General features: G+C 42.3%; 1 protein-coding gene across 21 annotated transcripts in view; it reads left to right on the top strand.

The window, feature by feature from the left end:
• Window positions 1-19,297, top strand: part of TCF4 (transcription factor 4) — a 315,197-nt gene that overhangs the window by 47,503 nt on the left and 248,397 nt on the right. The window contains exon 3 of one of the 21 annotated variants that reach the window (XM_043546599.1): window positions 18,164-18,290. The exons of 19 other annotated variants lie outside the window; for them this stretch is intronic. In XM_043546599.1, the coding sequence (XP_043402534.1) occupies window positions 18,164-18,290 (127 nt within the window). Of the gene's footprint in view, window positions 1-17,889; window positions 18,291-19,297 lie in introns of those variants that run through there. One more of the 21 variants, XM_043546603.1, reaches the window with a different exon arrangement.

Genomic DNA, 19,297 nt, shown 5'->3' with positions numbered 1-19,297 from the left:
TGAGGTTTATTACCCTGACATTGCTTCTAACACACTTTTTGAAATGAACAGTTGCCACTTAAGAGCTGCCCTTTGTTTTAGCACAGAAATGTATCATAATTTTTAATGAGACATTTTTTCCATAATCACATAAATGCCCCCAAAAGCTACAATCCCATAATTGAGGAAGAAGGTTGTGCTGGTTAAAAAAAAACCTGGTTTAGAGGGGAAGCGAAGACAAGTGTAAAAAATAATGTGTGTAGATATATATAACAAACAAAAGAAAGGGGAAGTTGATAGTAATAAATATAAATCAGAAGTTAGTAAATGTAGAAAATTGATTAGGGAAGCCAAGGGACACAAGGAGCGATATATGGCCAGCACAATTAAGGACAATAAGAATTTTTTAATTATATTAAGAACAAAAAGAATCCTGACAATAGGGTTGCCAGGTGACCAGTTTTCGACCGGAACATCTGGTCGAAAAGGGACCCTGGTGGCTCCGGTCAGCACTGTGGACTGTGCCGTTAAAAGTCTAGTTGGCGGTGCCACGGGGCAGGCAGGCTCTGCACGGTTTCCAGGAAGCATCCAGCATGTCCGGCTCCTATGCGGAGGGGCAGCCAGGATGGCTCTGCGCGCTGTCCCCACCCACAGGCACCACCCCAAGCGCTGGTTCTGCAGCTCGCATTGGCTGGGAACCACAGCTATCGGAGCGGTGCCTGCGGATGGGTGCAGCATATAGAACCCCAGGCCGCGCCTCCGCTAGGAGCTAGAGAGACATTTCTTCATGTCCTGGGAGCCATCTGAGGTCAGCGCTGCCTGGAGCCTGCACCCTTTACCCCCTCCCGCACTCCTAACTGCAGTGCACCCCAGCCCAGAGCCCATACCTCCTCCCACACCCCTGCCATAGCTCAGAGCCTGCTTCCACACTCCAAACACCTCGGTCTGCACCTCTAATGCCCTCCCGCACCCCAACCCCTACTCCAGCCCAGACCCCCATCCTGCCCTCTGAACCCCTCATTTATGGCCCCACCCTAGAGCCTGCACCCCCAGCCAGAGCCCTCACCCACTCCTGCACCCCAACTCCCTGCCCTAGCCCTGAGCCCTCTCCCGCACTCTGAACCCCTTGGCCATAGCCCACAGCCCCCTTCTGCACTCCAAACTCCTACCCCAAACGTGAGCCCCTTCCCGCACTCTGAACCCCTTGGCCCTAGTCTGGAGCCCTCTCATGCACCCTGAACCCCTCATTTCTGGCCCCAGCCCAGAGCCCTTACCCCCAGCCCAGAGCCTGTACCCTCTCCCACACCCCAACACCCTGCCTAAGCCTGGAGCTCCCTTCCACAGCCCAACCCCCTGTCCTAGCCCTGTGATAATGAGCAACTGAGTAAGCGTGGGGGGGAGCGAGCGCCGGAGGGAGGGGGGATGGAGTGAATGGGGGCGGGGCCTCGGAGAAGGGGTGGGACAGGGGCAGGGCCTCAGGGAAGGAACAGGGCAGGGGGCAGGTCAAGGGTGTTCGGTTTTCTGCAATTTAGAAAGTTGGCAACCCTACCTGACAATGGTGTCCATTACTAGATGGAAGTGGTAGAATTATCAATAATAATGCAGAAAAAACTCTGCAGAGTGTTTGATAAATATTCCTGTTCTGTTCTGGAGAACGTTAAACAGAAGCTACTAAAGTTAGACATTTTAAAATAAGCAGGGCCAGATAACTTGCATCCAGTGTTTTAAAAGAGCTGGCTGAAGAGCTTGCTGGACCATTAATGTTGATTTTCAATAACTCTTGGAGCACTGAGGAAGTTCCAGAAGACTGGAAGAAAACTAAAGTTGTGCCAATTTTTGACAAGGGTAAACTAATGACCTGGGTAATTTTAGGCCTGTCAGCCTGTCAGCCTGACAGCGATCATGGACAAGATAATGGAGCAGCTGAAACGGAACTAGATTAATAAAGAATTAAAGGAGGGTAATGTAATTAATAAAAATCTACATGGTTTATGGAAAATAGATCCTGTCAAACTAACCTGGTTTTTTGGGGATGAGATTACAAGTTTGATTGATAAAGATAATAGTGTTGATGCAATATACTTAGCCTTTTGTCAGACGTTTGACTTGGTACCATGCAACATTTTGATTTAAAAACTAAAACAATATAAAATTAACCTGGCACACATTAAATGGATTAAAAGCTGTCTGACTGGTAGGTCTCAGAATGTAACTGAAAACAGGGAATCGTCACTGAGTCTGTTTCCAGTGGGGTCCCGCAGGGATTGGCCTTATGCTATTTAACATTTTTATCACTGGCCTGGAAGAAAACATAAAAACATCTCTTATAAAGTTTGTAGATGATATAGAAATTGGCGGAGTGGTGAATAATGAAGAGGTCAGATAATTGATTCAGAGAGATCTGGATCACTTGGTAAACTGGGCGCAAGCAAACAATATAGTGTTTTAATATAGCTAAATGTACATATATCCGTCTAGGAACAAAGAATGTAGGCCATACTTACATGATGGGAAGGGTGACCATATTTCCCTGTGCTGAATATGGGACACTGGGTAAATTTAATTGTATTCAGACGAGTTCAACGGCAATCAATGAGAACTATGCAGTACAAACATTCAAATTAACATCAAGTTGACTGAGCCCATGTTAAAAAGAAATACTGCGTAGTTGGATTATTTTTATTTACCTTCTTATCTTTAAAGCTTTCAGGTTCACATGGGAAGGAATGACCCCCCGCCCCTTCTACACACACACACACTCCCGTACACCTCTCTTACACGGGGGGGGGGGGGGGGGGGGTGACCAACCTACCTGATCCCACCCCTGCCTGGTGCTCTCCGCCCTCCATGCAGAGCTCATCTCTTCTCCCCCCTTCCCCACCCCCCATGTGGCTGGATCGCAGCTTGTCCCTTCCTGCCCGCACAGTGTCAAAAGGCAGCTAACACCTCCAGGCTGCAGCTGGCCACCAACATAACCCAGGCGCCTCTGGCTACAGCGCGGGCTGGAAGGGGTTAAGCCCTAAGGATGCATTGTGCACCAGGACCCAGGGAACCTGACTTCGGGGGCAGATGCAGGGCTTGGCTCATCCTGGCTAGTGCCTGGGTTGGAAGGTCTTGGGCTTTCCCGGGTGCCAGCCCAGCCAGAGGCAGTGGAGGAAGGAAGGAGACTCTGGCCAGGCTGTTGGTGAGCTCAGTGCTCCGACCAGGGGCTGGTTCTCCACACAGCATTAGGAGTGGGATGTGCCCCGCCGGGGGGGATATGGAGGAGCAGCGGGGCAGGGAAGCAAAGGGGAGAAGCAGGGAGAGGACAGTGAGATGGGGAGCACATAAAGGGCCGATGGGTGGGCAGCAGAGGAGACATGTAACTTGCTGCTGCCTGGTGCTTGCCCGCACTCACCAGCCACCGCAGTGCGCAGCCAGCATGGGCAGGAAACGGGATGGGGGGGCGGCGACCTGCTGGCTGAGAGCCAGCATGCAGCAGGGGCTGTGCTGACTGACCAGCAGGGGGAGTGGCCGGCCCCGCACGCTGCATCTTCGCCCTGTCACCAGCCATGGACACCCACCTCCATCGTCACCCACTGGACCCTCCCCCCACTCACCACTGGTGGGCGGGTGGCTGGCGAGCAGGAATCTGGCCAGCAACAGGACCCACCAGTACTAATGGGGGTGGGAGACAGAAAATATGGGACAATTTGCCCATTTTTAAGAAAAATCAGGACACCTGCAGGAGTGCTTAAATACAGGACTGTCCCTTTAAAAATGTGAGGTCTGGTCACCCTAAGGATTGAGGACTCTATGCTGGAAAGGAGTGACTCTGAGAAAGATTTGGGGGTTAAGGTGGATAATCAGCTGAACGTGAGCTCCCAGTGTGACGCTGTGGCCAAAAGAGCTAATGCAATCCAGAGATGTATAAACAGGGGACTCTCAAATAGGAGTAGAGAGGTTGTTTTACCTGTTTATTTGGCATTGGTGCTGCTGGAATAGCATGTCCAGTTCTAGTGCCTGCAATACAAGGAGGATATTGATAAATGGGAGAGGGTTCAGAGAAGAGACACAAGAATGATTGCAAAATTAGAAAAACATGATTTATAGTGATAGACTCAAGGAGCTCAGTCTATTTATCTTAACAAAGAAGGTTAGGGGGTAACTTGATTACAGTCTAAGTACTCACATGGGAACAAATACCTAATAATGGGCACTTCAATCTAGCATAGAAAGGTATAACAACAATTCAATGGCTGAAAGTTGAAACTAGACAAATTCAGACTAGAAATAAGGTGTACATTTTTAACGGTGAGAGTAATTAACCATTGTAACAAGTTACCGATGATTGTGGTGGATTTTCTCTCCCTGACAATTTTAAAATCAAGATCTGGATGTTTTTCTAAAGGATCTTTGTCGCTCTTCTCTGGATCCTCTCCAATTTCTCTACATCCTCTCTCTACAGCCATGACCAAAACTGGACACTATACTCCAACTGAGGCCTAACCAGCACTGAGTGGTACTATCACCTCCTGTGGCTTGCATGCTATGCCTCTGTTAATGCAACTGAAAAGTGCATTTGCTTTTTTCGCAACAACATTGCATTATTGTCTCATGTTGAGGTTATGATCCCCCCCCCAAAACTTTCAGGCTTTGAGGTTGTGAACCTTCCCCCACCCCCAACTTTATGTCGTCTGTAAATTTGATCAGTTTGATTTGTTTTGGCCAGTTGTGTTAAAGCTTGTTCAAAAAGTCATGTTTGTGCTGAACCTCTGTGTAAGAAGTTTCAGCTCAAAAGAGTATGTTTTGAGGAAATGAGGCAGTGAGAAGGGTAATTTTAAGTGAAATAGAATGGTTCTTTAAACACATAGTAACGGTGATGTTGCTCATGCTGGCAAAGGACACTAGAAGTCTGTAGCTTGGATTTCTTAGCATCTGAGGGAGTTAGCAATTGCCCTAATGTTGATAAAAGTTACTGCTATTATATTTTTATTTTCTTCTTTTGAGATCTTACAAACAGATTTGTAAAAATCCAGCCAAACCTTTACAGCTCACCTTGAAAATAAGGGAAATGAACTAGTATGTTTAGCACTTACTGTGCCAGGGATCCCATTGGTTTCAGTGGGATCACTGGTGTAGTTTTTTCACATTTTAATTGCATGGTGTAATATAGATTGCTTTGGATAAAGAGTTTCTTTTAAGTACGTAGTTAAAGGTTATGGGCCAGATCCTTAGCTGCTGCAGATCAATATAGCTCCATTGATTTCAGTGTAGCTTTAGAGCAGTTGATTTACACCAGCTCAGATTTTGGAACAATATCCCTGATTCACCATTGTTTTACTCCATTCTTTTTATAGTGTAACTTCCCCATCTCACCAGCTTGAAGTCCAGGATGGCAGGAGCGCAGTGTAAAAGGCTTATGGTGGAGAATTTGGGTGACGGAAATGTTAGCCACAGAAATGGAAAGATTGCCGGTTGGCCATACAAGGAAGATTAGAGTGAGGGTGGTTCTATTTTCCTGTTGCCCCAAATAGAGAAGGGAATATGGGGAAAAGATTACATTAGAAAACACTGGCGATACTAACATATATTTCTAGCATCCAAAACTGCAGTCAGCCTAAATTCTAAATGAGAAAGAGCGGAATGTATTAGAACTGTGAAGAGGAGATTATTGAAGGGTTGATCTAACTGGTCATGTTGCAGCCCATAAACCATGTCTAAATCTCTAGAGCAAGCTTAAAAGAGTACATTGGGGTCAATCTTTATAATACCTGGATTTAAAAAAACTGAAAACAAATTTCTCTGCAGAACAGTTCAGGTTGAGAAATCTATGGTTCAGTCTGTAGGGCAGACTCTCGTTACTGGCATTATGAGGAATGAGTGCTTCAACCAATGTGTAATGCTGACATAAGCAGAAGGGGTGACTCATGAATTCAGCATTGTGGGGTTGGGAAACCGAAGGAGAGAGAAAAGAAGTGTTCTGATCATCTCTGCGAATAGCATTGTGCTTGTGCATCTCTTCTATTGAGATTGTACCCTATGGGTCTGAGTTTCATCTAGCAAAATACAGACCAGGATATTAACAGTTGTGTATTTATCCACGTTTTTAAAGTGCCCGTCACTGTAGCATCTAAATGCTGTCATGGATTATAGAAAACAAGTGAGAACTGTGCAGTTGGGACAGTCAGTTCTCTAGTCCGAGGGCAGAGCCAGGATTAGCCAGTTCACTGCTGGACTCTAGCCTTCGACACCCAATGCTTCTGTTTCTTTGATCACAGGATCTGAAAATACTTTACAGACATTAACTGATTAATACTCACATCCTTCCCATGAAGCAGATAAATATAGATTTGGTGACTTGCCTAAAGTCACATAATAAATAAGTGGCAGAGCTTTGAATTTGTTAACCTATTATTATTCTTTATTAATTTAATTTTGGTAGTGCAAGAGGCCCCAGCTCTCTGGGCGAGGCCTTATGCACAGGGATAGTTTCTGCTCCAGAGGGCTTTGGAGTAGAGCTGGTGGGGAATTTTTCAACAAAGTGTTTTTTGATCAAAAAACGCCAATTTGTCAAAACAGCAAACTCCTCTCAGGAGAAAAGTCGGGTTGGATGCATTTCTTGACTCGAAAACATTTTAGAAAAAAGTTTGGATCTAACATTTTTTAAATGAAAAATTTGTTTTGAAATTTAAGCTAATTATAGTATCTAAAATAAATTTGAAAAGGGCTAAAATCAAAATGAAACATTGCAAGATCATCAAAACGAAATGTTTTGATTGATCAAACCAGTTTTTACAAAAATATTTTCATGAACATTTTAAAAATTTCCACTTTTTGTCCCGATTTGGGATGGGAAGAATTTCTGAAATCTTGAAATTTTTTGCTGGACAGGAAAACCATTTTCCACCGCGCTCTACTTAGGAGCTTTGGATCTCAGTCCTTCTCTCTAGATACTAGACTACACTTCCTCCCACTGAAGCACATTTGGACGGAGTCAGACATATTAATTGTCTTTACTTATATTGTAGTTTTTTATGTATTTTTAAATAACATTCCCTTGCCAGAGCTCAGCGTCTCTTTCCACCTTTTCCTGCAGTGAAGTTAGAATCCAGCAAGTGATATCATCTCCTTGACAGGGACACTATTGTGGTGGAACTAAATCAGGATTCTAATTTCAGTGCAGGATCAGTAGACGGATGGAATTGAGTCCCCTTTTAGAACAGGTAGGTTTGTTAATTAGTAAACATTAAGGGACTGAGTGGAGCAATAGGAAAGATAAATGAAATTATGTTTGCACTGTGATCAATTTGCAAAAGATTTCTCCAGTTTAAAAGTGCTTTATTAAACTATCTGGAGAGATCTGTAATGATCTGCCAGTATGAGTAGTGTGCCCAGACTTGTTACCCAATTATTATACATGAGCAATTAACAGCTGAGCTGAGCTCCCTTTCAGCAGTTTGTGTATAATATGTAAATATTTGTGTGTATGTTTTTGTGTATATATTTCAGATTATAGTACTATTGCACAGTTGTCAAGCAAAATACATTGTAGTAATACTATTTTATTTATTGTATTTGTGTGTGTGTGTGTAAATAATGTAACTTATAGGAGATATTTACAAGGAAGACTATACACCTGAACCAGTTAATTTTATATGGATAACACTTTGTGGAATTTAACAATGAATTACATATAAATATTATTAATGTAAAGCTAAGATCAGTGAAGAGAGCCTGCCAAATTCCATCTTCAGTATATATAAAAATAAAACACAAAAACTGTGTTAAAAGAACATTATTAATGTTGCAAAGTTAAGCACTGAGAAGTGAGGAAATTCTAGAATTAAGGTTGCAACCTTAATTTGGCCCTCTTGTGTCTATGCATTATGATACAGTCTTTAATTACATGATCACATACTTGCTCAGTTAGTCCTAGTTTCTCCTTCACCCCCTTTTGAGGCCCAGTATCATCAAATACCTTTTATGAATCTACTCCTTTCCCTCCACCCTGGTCTGGCTTTTGTTCCCTCTGCACTCAAATCAGACTGCTTCCCTTCTCCATGCTCCCTGGAGACAGGCACCTGGGTCCCAGTTCCAGTGCCTGACGCTACCCTGTCCCGAAGGGTAGGAGGAGGGAGGAGTCAGTACCCCAAGGAAAGCAGAGAAAGACCAGCTTTGCCCCAGTTGCCTTGGGCTTGAGCATGTGCAGTTGTTCAGTGGGGATGACTTATGCGTAACCCAGTCATAGGAGCTGTGAGGCTCGAGCATGCTCAGTGGAGATGAAATCTTTGGAGATTTTAGCTGCTAAAATCAAAGAAGTCTTCACTGTGCATGTGCAAACAGTGACTTTTCAAAGGTTTATAAATTGGCCAAATCTGGGTGGACTTTCACAGTAATGGCAAAAGATACATCTCTGACAAATGTTATGTCATTGCTCCAGAGCTTGGAGATGCTACAGTAGTCAAAAAAAGGTTGCCAGAATTTTTTAATGTGGGCAAAACAATATGTCTTTGCCAAGCCTTGATCTTGGAAATGGCTGAACTGTATTTCCAAACACTTTTGGCCTGAAATAGACACCAAGCATGGAAAATTTCAGACTAAATGGTTACAGTTTGGCAAAGTTTTAAGCAACTGTAAATGGGATCTTATGGGACATATCGGGCAACTTTAGTAATACACAACACTAATAGTCCCACATATAATAATTATTATAATAATGATGCATCTGAAAAAGTGGTTTTTAACCCACGAAAGCTTATGCCCAAATAAATCTGTTAGTCTTTAAGGTGCCACTGGACTCCTTGTTGTTATTATAATAATGTTACACAATTATTGAATGCATTTGATCTTCCAAGTACTTTGCAAATGTTTATTAATCAAATCTCACATGCAAGTGATTTTCACATTTTAAAGATTAGAGAAACCAAGGCAGCTTCAGAGGCAGTCATTGCTCTGAGCATACATATCAATATGATGAAACAGTCTCTTCCTTATATTGGTGGATTTTTGCAGTAAATGCACCACAGAAGCATATCATTAGTAAAATAGGGAGCTCTCATTGCCATTCAAGTGTAGTCTCTAAATCACAGTTGTTTAGACGTTAAATTGATCTGCAGGTTAAACCCAGTAATATCAGTATCTCTAAATAGTGAGACCATATGGCATTTATGCCCCTGAATGGGTAAAACGAAGTTAGCGCATTATGACAGATCTGAGAAGTTTTTAATATGTCAAGAAATATTGTTTTTACAAGGGAAAGGAGTGCACCTAGTCAAAAGAAGTTTTCTGCTGAAATTTCACTTTATAAGATCTAAATCAGACATTGAGTTATTAATTTTCCTGCATTTTTAGAAGCATTTTTGTTCTGGTTTCCCTTCAAATTTCTTATCTCCATTTATCATCACCAGCTCCCTTTAACAACAGGTAAAATTAACTTATCCTGGCTACTTACAGAGTTCTTATTTGTAGCCTCTGGAGAGGCTAATTGCTAATTACGTAAAGTGAGATGGATAGCACACCTCAATTGTGTTTTATACTATGGCCTTCTCTGCGCTGATGCCGGCATGTAGAGCATGTGTAGTTTACTCTTGGTAGAGGAAAGCAGGCTGCATCTGCACTGTGGTGTGTAGCTTCCTGTGGAAGGGAAAAGCTCTGGCAGCCTTCTCCCTGCCAGAGCCTTTGCCCATGGCTGGAGCCTCTCACTGCTGCAGGGAAAGGCTCCAGCAGCAGGGAGGCAGTGGGACACTATGCTAAAAATTACAATGTAGACAAGGGAGGCACTGCTTGGGTGTGTAGGGAGCCATGTAGGGTATATACGTTAAGGTTCTGGTGTGTTTGTATTCTACTGGTACCTCATTGTCTACACTGCTGGTTATTCCTGTGTTAGCTGGGCACGCAATGTAAGTATTCTACGCCCCTACCTAAGTATAGATATAGCCTATTACACAGCAGGAGGAAAGAAAACAAAATTTAAGGGAATAAGATTTAGCTGAGTTCGGCTAACAATTTCTCTCTCTCTCTTTCTCTCTGCCCCCTGACTGTAAATATTTGCAAGAATTGCAGGATTTGCAGCTTCTTTATGGGCATGGAAATTGATGATGTTGTCTATGCAAACTTATATCCAGAATATCTTGGTTTTGAATTTTGGAGAGCATAAAGTCCTAGTATTTCTTCAACAACGATCATAGTAAGTGTATAGATAAGATTAAATTTTGGTACAATACATTGACACTGCTTTATTTCTTACCAAGTTAAGGTTGCTAAGTGACAACCATGTGCTTATAAATCTCATCATTTGCAAAACCCACACACTTAAAAGCAAGGAAATGAATAGTTAAGGACATCACAAATCTTATGTTACCCCCGTAATAAACATAAGCACAATCTTAAATACCAGTACATGCTTCATCACAATACTAGAGCCTTAACTCTGACCCAGCATAAATACTGTTTTTTCAGCTGTAATCTCCAAATAAGAATACAACACAAAACACTTCTGGAAGGGAAATATACAAGTAATAGGTATGATTTTCTCTGTCTTTCCTCTTGTGGAGTCATTGATACATGTGAAAAATGAGTGTAAATTATGACCAGTCCAGATTAGATGGAGGTGATGCTGAATTGTTTAGGCGAAGCATTCAGAGAATATAGTGAGAATGCTCTTATGAGTGCAGGGCTTTTCCCCAAATCCTTGGGGACTGTCTGGTTTCCTGATTGTTTTTGCTTTCCTAGATGACTTGAGTTAGACCAGATAGCAAGTGAGAAAAATGGGAATGGGAGTGGGGCATAATAGGCGATAATTGGACTGTTCGTTTAAAATCGTGACATTTGGTCAACCTAATTTGAGTGGCCAGAAGTGCTGTATTCCACTTCTATTTTCTTCCATGACCATCTCTCTGATTTGGACATTGCCACAATTACGTCTGCCTTTGTGACCACCAGCTTTTATTATTTCACTGCACTCTAGAAGCCCACTCAGAGGTTAGTGCTGGACCAGAATGCAGCAGCCCAATTGCTGTGGGAAGTGTATTACACAAGTGACACTGTATACAACTTTAAAGTCCTACAGTATCTGGTTTAAGGCCTACCTGCCTGAGAAACAACCTCTGTGCCTTGTAAAATTGTGAAACTAGAGACCAAATTATGTCTCTCCCAGTCTTGAGTATGCTACTGGGGGGCTCTGGTCAGAATAGTTTGATGAGGGCTCATCCATCTTGAATTTTGCTTCCTCTGTCAGTCAGAGAGAGCCCAAGATTGTTGAATTTTGGGGCACAATGTAAAGCCCCTCTGTTCACTCAAGGTTTTTCCTGAAAAGGTAATGGGAAAGGGGTACATTTATTTTAAGATTACAGCTAGTTTTTGAAGTGTCACTCTTTTTATCTAGGTATGTAGTGGTGAAACAGACAAACTATTGGTAAAGGCGGGAGTGCATCAGCACTGAGTCCTTTCTTGTTTATCCTCATGCTGGATACCCTCACAAGGAACATACAGAAGGAGGCATCTTGTTGCCTGTTGTTTTCAGGTGGTATCATTCTATGCCATGAGGAGAAAGAAAGTCTAGAAGAGAATCTTGATAAAGGGAGAGAGATGTTAAAGAGACATGGGCTCAAAATAAGCAGAGGTATGCGGTTTCAATAATGTGAAGACTGGAGAATTATCCTTGAAACTAGATGGGTGGACAATACGGAAAACACAAAGTTTCAGGAATCTGGGTTCCAGAATCTGGGGAACTAGCAGATGAAATTAGAGCTAAAATAAGTAAGGCTATGTTTTAGTCATGGGTATTTTTAGTAAAAGTCATGGACAGGTCACTGGCAGTAAACAAAAATGTAGGGCTCGTGACCTGTCCATGACTTCTACTATATAGCCCTAACTAAAACTAGGGCAGGGGGTTGTGAGTGCTGGGGTGGGGGGGCGCGTTACGGGGGCGCCGCAGGTGCTGGGGAAGGTGTCCTGGGACCCTGCTGGTGGTGGGGGAGGGGTGGGGAGCAGGGCACAGCCTGGAACCCCGCTGGTGCTGTGTGGGAGGGTTGGTGGGGCCGGCAGGGGCTCCCTACCTGGTTCCGTGTGTCCCTGCAGCTCCTAGGCAGCAGAGGTGTCAGGGGGTTCCATGTGCTGCTCCCGCCACAAGCGCCGGCTGCGCAGCTCCCATTGGCTGGGAACCGCAGCCAATGAGAGCTGCAGGGGCAGGGTCTGTGGGCGTGGGCAGTCCCTGAGCCAGCACCATCCGCTGCAGAAGTCATGGGAAGTCACGGAATCCAGGACTTCTGTAACCCCTGTGACAGATGCACAGTCTTAAAAATAATCAATGCCTGGCTCAAATGGAGAGAGATAAGTGGTGTAGCATGTGACAGGAAGATACCCGTTAGAGACTAAAATAGAAAGTCTATAAAACTGTGGTCCTTTCAGTTTTATCTATGGTGCGTAGAGTTGGGCAACAAAGAAGAAACAAGCAAATGATCTGTTCCACAGAAATGCATATGTTGAGATGGATGAGTGGGATAAGCAAGAAAGGCCACATGAGGAATGTGTATGTTAGAGACATGCTGAAAGTAACACCCAACAACAAAAAAATGAGGGACTGCAGGCTTAGATGGTATGGTCATGTAAACTGCTGTCCTGACAACTATGTAGTGATCAGGAACAGTCAGCATGGATTCACCAAGGGCAAGTCATGCCTGACTAATCTAATTGCCTTCTATGACGAGATAACTGGCTCTGTGGATGAAGGGAAAGCAGTGGACGTATTGTTCCTTGACTTTAGCAAAGCTTTTGACATGGTCTCCCACAGTATTCTTGCCAGCAAGTTAAAGAAGTATGGGCTGGATGAATGGACTATAAGGTGGATAGAAAGCTGGCTAGATTGTCGGGCTCAACCGGTAGTGATCAGTGGCTCCATGTCTAGTTGGCAGCCGGTATCAAGTGGAGTGCCCCAGAGGTCGGTCCTGGGGCCGGTTTTGTTCAATATCTTCATAAATGATCTGGAGGATGGTGTGGATTGCACCCTCAGCAAGTTTGCAGATGACACTAAACTGGGAGGAGTGGTTGATACGCTGGAGGGTAGGGATAGGATACAGAGGGCCCTAGACAAGTTAGAGGATTGGGCCAAAAGAAATCTGATGAGGTTCAACAAGGACAAATGCAGAGTCCTGCACTGAGGACGGAAGAATCCCATGCACCGCTACAGACTAGGGACCGAATGGCTAGGCAGCAGTTCTGCAGAAAAGGACCTAGGGGTTACAGTGGATGAGAAGCTGGATATGAGTCAACAGTGTGCCCTTGTTGCCAAGAAAGCCAATGGCATTTTGGGATGTATAAATAGGGGCATTGCCAGCAGATCGAGGGACGTGATCGTTCCCCTCTATTCGACACTGGTAAGGCCTCATCTGGAGTACTGTGTCCAGTTTTGGGCCCCACACTACAAGAAGGATGTGGAAAAATTGGAAAACGTCCAGCGGAGGGCAACAAAAATGATTAGGGGACTGGAACACAGGACTTATGAGGAGAGGCTGAGGGACCTGGGATTGTTTAATCTGCGGAAGAGAAGAATGAGGGGGGATTTGATAGCTGCTTTCAACTACCTGAAAGGTGGTTCCAAAGAGGATGGCTCTAGACTGTTCTCAGTGGTAGCAGATGACAGAACAAGCAGATGACAGAACAAGGAGTAATGGTCTCAAGTTGCAGTGGGGGAGATTTAGGTTGGATATTAGGAAAAACTTTTTCACTATGAGGGTGGTGAAACACTGGAATGCGTTACCTAGGGAGGTGGTGGAATCTCCTTCCCTAGAAGTTTTTAAGGTCAGGCTTGACAAAGCCCTGGCTGGGATGATTTAGTCAGGGATCGGTCCTGCTTTGAGCAGGGGGTTGGACTAGATGACCTCCTGAGATCCCTTCCAACCCTGATATTCTATGATTCTGTGATTCTATGTGACTAAGAGACTCCAATAGATCAAGATTAAAGGAAAAAGACAGAGAGGCTGACCAAGAAAGGAGAGGACTTGTACAGTGGATCCCAACTGGTGGCAAGGAAGAAAAAGAGCTGTTTTTATCTAGTTGACAGTTGTCAGCAAATTTTATATTGTTTATTTTAAAACTTCCTGTAAATGAGACAGTTTGTGGGGTGATTAAAAAAAAATCAATGCATCAATAAACAGGTATTTCCATATTCAAAAAGGCGCTTCAGAAAAAGGTATTTACTGTCATTTTACATCCTGCTCAGTTACACTTTTGGTTTCTGGTGTATGTGGATGGCAGCAAATGGTATTTATTTGAAAGCAGGTAATATACATATATATGTTTGTGTGTAGTAATATGTTATATATATTTATCACAATAGAATTCATTTTTATAATGTACCTTTCACATATGGAGTCATACATTTAGGATTCAAAAACTGCTAAAAGATAGTTCTTGAAATATGGTTTGAAGATATTCATAGACTCCATTAGAGAGCTATGAAGGATGTTGCAAATGGAAGGACAAGGTGTGATATCTTGATGTTGTGCCATCATGTTACAACACAATGATTTATCAATGTTAAGGATTCTGTAGGACCCATCACTGTAATATATGTGTTCGTGATGGCATGACAAAAATGTTGCAATGCTCCCCCCACCCTTATATTTAGGGTCACTTTGGATGTTCTGGGAGCTAGACTGCCAAAGTCAAAATCTGTGATAATCATGTGAGAGTAAGATGTATTGCATACTAAAGGAGGGGAGACGGGGTGGGGAGGGGGGGGAAGTACAAGGTTTTGTATTGGAAGAACATCCTGTGATTTTAAGTGTGACAAATGTGGTCATCAAGAAAGGGCCATATTCTTATCTAGACAAGGGGATTTGTGCGTAATGTACCATAAATGCAAAAGTATTCAGTATCTCTAGCATATCTGTGCAGCGGTATCTATTGATTTTAGGAGTGACTCATGAACATTGAAAAGGGGATACATTTTTATCCACACATCTATGGATTTACTTTCTTAAATAATGGAAGATACAATTCCTATGTAAATCTCCTTGTATGAGATGAAACTGCAGTATATTTTCAATATGGTGAAATATAACAACATGGAATCATCAGGGAAAATCCCAAATATAAGTCTTGTGACACAGGCAGTGTTTATGCTATAAGGCACAGGCTAGTTATATGTGAATAGAAGGACTTTCTACTTAATCCTAGGACAAATGTGGAGATATACATTAGCAGTAAGGCAATTACAAAATGTCACAGAAGAGACAGTGATTATTGGACTATATGACAGGGAAGTCATTGAGAATTTCCTGAAAGTAGTAAAAGAAGGGTGTATTTGCATTCTCTTCAGTGATTTGGGAGTACTTAGATATTTATAGGAAAATTCCAAGGGCTCGTGTGTGTTTTCCATTACACAGATTTCCTATAAAAAATAAATAAATGTTGCCACAGCAATCTAGTGGTTATAGCTTCTGATTATTGCTGCAAAACCTGTTAGGTCCATGTAAGATTTCATTGTGCATCAAAAATGTTTTGAATGTTCAGATTTTCTATGTGAATATTGTATAATTTATATCAAAAGAGGTGTTTAATGAGATGTTGTCAATGTAAAATTTGTATTAAAGAAAAATTCTTGATCTTTGTAACTAATACCACTTTAAAATACTAAAATGAAATACTTTAAAATATCTAATTTATTTTTCATCATGTATTTATTTTATTTATTATATCATCATGTATATTATTGTATTTCACATTCCGCTCAGCTTGTATGATGACTGGTCAGTTTCACTTACGTTTTGTAGTTGTTTTCTTTTAGAAACAACCCCCAAATACTATTATTTGGATGTAAATTGAGTTGTCAGTATCCCTTTAAAATTAAATCAAATGAATGGCACTTTTTCCTATAAATTATCATCCTAGGGTGATTTCACATCTGCCCAATAGGGACAGGTTGTATGATGTAGTGATTAGTGTGTACTACCCAGATTCCTGGCTTCTTTTTCTATCTCGGCCTCTGGTTCATTATATGATCCTGGGTATCTCCCTGGCTCAGTGCTACTCTCTGGTTACAAATTAGTCGTGCCTGGATTATGAATAATCTACATGGGGAGATAGGAGGAATATGTGCATAAACATGTGGATCATTGTACCCCAGACTCTTTTGTTGATCCCTGGAATTTATCTACATGCCTGTCAGTCTGTCTATCCCACCATTATTATAGACAGTACCTGAATGCATTGCAGGTATTTAAAAATAGAAAAAATAATATTCTTCCTTCCTTCCTTGCTTTCAAACTTGTAGGAGAAACAGTTTGATTAAGTTACAGGATTTCTTGTTTGTGCATATGAGTGACTGGTGATATTGTGTGTCTGGGTGTGAAAGATTACTGAAGGAAAGCAAAGTCAAAGTGAGTTTTGCATTTACTCCATTCTTATCTCTTGCAGGAGGGAGTTCTATGATTTAGGTCCAGTTCTTGTGAAAGTTCTGTCTCCTGCACTCGTGAACCTCCCGCTTTTGGTCTGGTGGAAAATAACTCTGGTGCCAGCTCTGGGTTTCTAAGGGAGAGGGGATCTCTCAAAAAGCTAAGAGTTAGTGCCCTGAAATTCACATTTCAGTATCAGGACGGAGCCTATTGCTCCCTGTAGCCATCATGGATGTGAGTGATCTTCTCTGTGAAATATACTGAATTGATATTGCAGTGTTCTGGGGTGCAGTTCTGGCAAGTCTGTGTTTATGAATTCCTTCCATGATTTCTGTCCTAGATGTTTGCAGAGCTGTCTCTCTCCGGATTTTGAAGGGAGTTAGTGATAGCCAGCTTTTGAACCTTTGGCCAGTTTTCATTCGCTGTTCTCTGCAGGTTTGATATTTGATAGCACCATCAGCTGTAGAGGCAGCATGGTGTAGTGGTCAAGTATGGGACTAGGAGCGTAGGAACGCTTGAGTTCTAATTGCAGCTCCGTAAGTCATTGTATGATTTTAGACAAGTCATTTAGGATAAAAATGTCAAACCTACCTACTTAAATAAATGTAGGCACCTAACTCCACATTTAGGCACCTAAAGAAGTGACTTGATTTTCAGAGGTGCTGAGCAATCACAGCTCACATTGCCTTCAGTGGAGTTGCTCCTGATTTAGCTAGGGTAACTGAGGTCAGGATCCCACCCATCACTTCTTGAGAAGAAAAGAGAGAGAATGTTCTGGGGGCCATCATCCAGATTTATGGGCAATTTAAATTTCTTCTCTCCCTGCCCCTACTCCTGGTAAATGTGTGGGGTTTTTTTCTCAGAGCCAAATCCTTCAGTCCTTGCTCAGTTAATACTTCCATCAATTTTCAGGAATGCAGGATTTGTCTCTACTGTTTTAACAGTTAATCTAAAATATATTCATTCTAGCAAATGTTTCTCTTTCCACAGTGTCTTTTGTTTGGCTTTGAATTACGGTTTGTGTGAACTTCCTTCCAAGCAAGCAGAGAACTGAGTTGTAATCTTAAAAACTAGTGAAGACAGAAACATTAACATTGCTTTAAGGGATATGAAGTCCATTTTTCCATCCCAGATGCATTTCTCTGGTAACGATTATCTTGAAATGCTGATGGTTCCTGGCACAGGAAACCAGAAGTTGCTTCTAGGCTTATCTTTGAGATACTTTTGGACAATATTGTTTCTCTTTAAAGAGAAAAATGGCTTTAATACTGAATGAATTGCTTTGGGAACTTGATACATTTCCCATCATGAAATTGTTACATCAGCATCATTTTGGGCTCTCTTATAGTTATTCACTGTGAGCTTGATCCTGTCAGGTGGTTAGCTGTGCTGGACCATCTGTGTAGATATGTCTGCACGATGCTCAGTCATTGTTTTGAACTGGTAAATGTGTATAAAAAAGGATATATATATATGTAAAAAAAAGTTGGCCTGCCCAGACATCAACAGGATATTATTAGTCCCCAGAACTGACGACAGTTTGACAGCCTGATGCGGAGAGGAAGGAAGTTTACAAACATAGCAGAGAGAGCCATGTTGAGCAGTTGAAGGAAATGAGGCATGTCCTGCTGTTATTGTGCTTATAGCAGTGGGATTCCCAGGGGACCGAACAAGCCCATCTTGAGACCTCAGTCTGGCAAAGAGTTAGTTGACTCATATTTTATTTTTGTTGTTTTTGTTGCTAGTCCATTATTGTTCCAGTTGTGCTGTTGCATATGAATAAACTGCTGCTGTAATCTTTTCCCCAGCTATCGATTGGTGGATTGGGCACAGATGAATTAAAACAAGCACCTAGAGTGAGCCATTTTTTTTTTTTTTTTTGGATCTGTGTAATGTTCCAAAGTGGCAGCTACAGCATCTCCCTAATAAAAACAGGTAAAATACTTTTGTAACTGTGAGCGTGTCTGCTTGTATCTGACATGGAGAGAGCACTGAAATAAACTGGAGAGGAGAATTAAGTACAAACAGTTCAATACTGTGAGTTACTTAATGCCTTCTGACTGACATTCAGCACCTTCAGCTTTCAGTGAAGTCAGTGGGAGTCAGGGAAGCCCACTTCACAAGGTCAGGCCTAACACTACTACCAAGTTTCATTTTCCATTAACTTTAGGGGTTGACTGAAGCTGAAGAGCAAGAATGTGGCACCAAGACTGCTATAAAATAAAGCAATTTTAGTGAAGTTAGTGCTTGAGAAAGGTTCAGGGTTGGCAGAGCCGGAAGCTGAAATCCCTGAGCCACACTGAATAGGGATAGCACAAGCACCAGGAGTACAGCCTCCCCAGGGACTAAGGATAAGAGTGTAAGTTGATCTCTGAGCTGTTACTGCCAAGAATGGTGACAATTATGGCGATAGCTATTTTTTCCCAAGTGGTTCCTGGTTCTCAAGGTACTGGATTGAGACCTCCAGCTTTTTTCACAAAGGCCACAGTAGTGGTAAAACTTTGAATGACTACAAACCAGATCCAGATTTGAACTGGTGTCTAGTTTTATATGAGCTGTTTATTGGATTACTGCCACGATTTGTCAATTGTCAGAAATCCAAATGCTTCTCAAAGATGGTGTGCTCCCTTTCTCCCCGCCCATCCCAAAATAAAAAAAAGTGGGAAATTGGGGGTAACAGGATCAGAAACTGGGTGCATCCCCATTTTTCTCTAGGTTGCTGGATGCATAGTATTTCTAAAATCAAAGCAACATTCTTAGACATTGCAGTGCACATTGTAGAAGACAAACTGTCCTGATGCCCCTTGAATATGACAGTATCACCCGCAGCAATTCACCACAACAGAATGAATTTTACTTTTGACTCTGAATTTTTCATGGCTGTCTCAAAGTTTAGCCACACCTTTTGCCTATATTACTGTGTTCAATAATAATCGGAATAT

The sequence above is a fragment of the Chelonia mydas genome, chromosome 5 (assembly GCF_015237465.2).
Source record: "Chelonia mydas isolate rCheMyd1 chromosome 5, rCheMyd1.pri.v2, whole genome shotgun sequence".
Classification (NCBI taxonomy): Eukaryota; Metazoa; Chordata; order Testudines; family Cheloniidae; genus Chelonia; species Chelonia mydas.
Note: the sequence above shows the minus strand (reverse complement) of the source record. Positions and strands in the feature narration are given on the sequence as shown.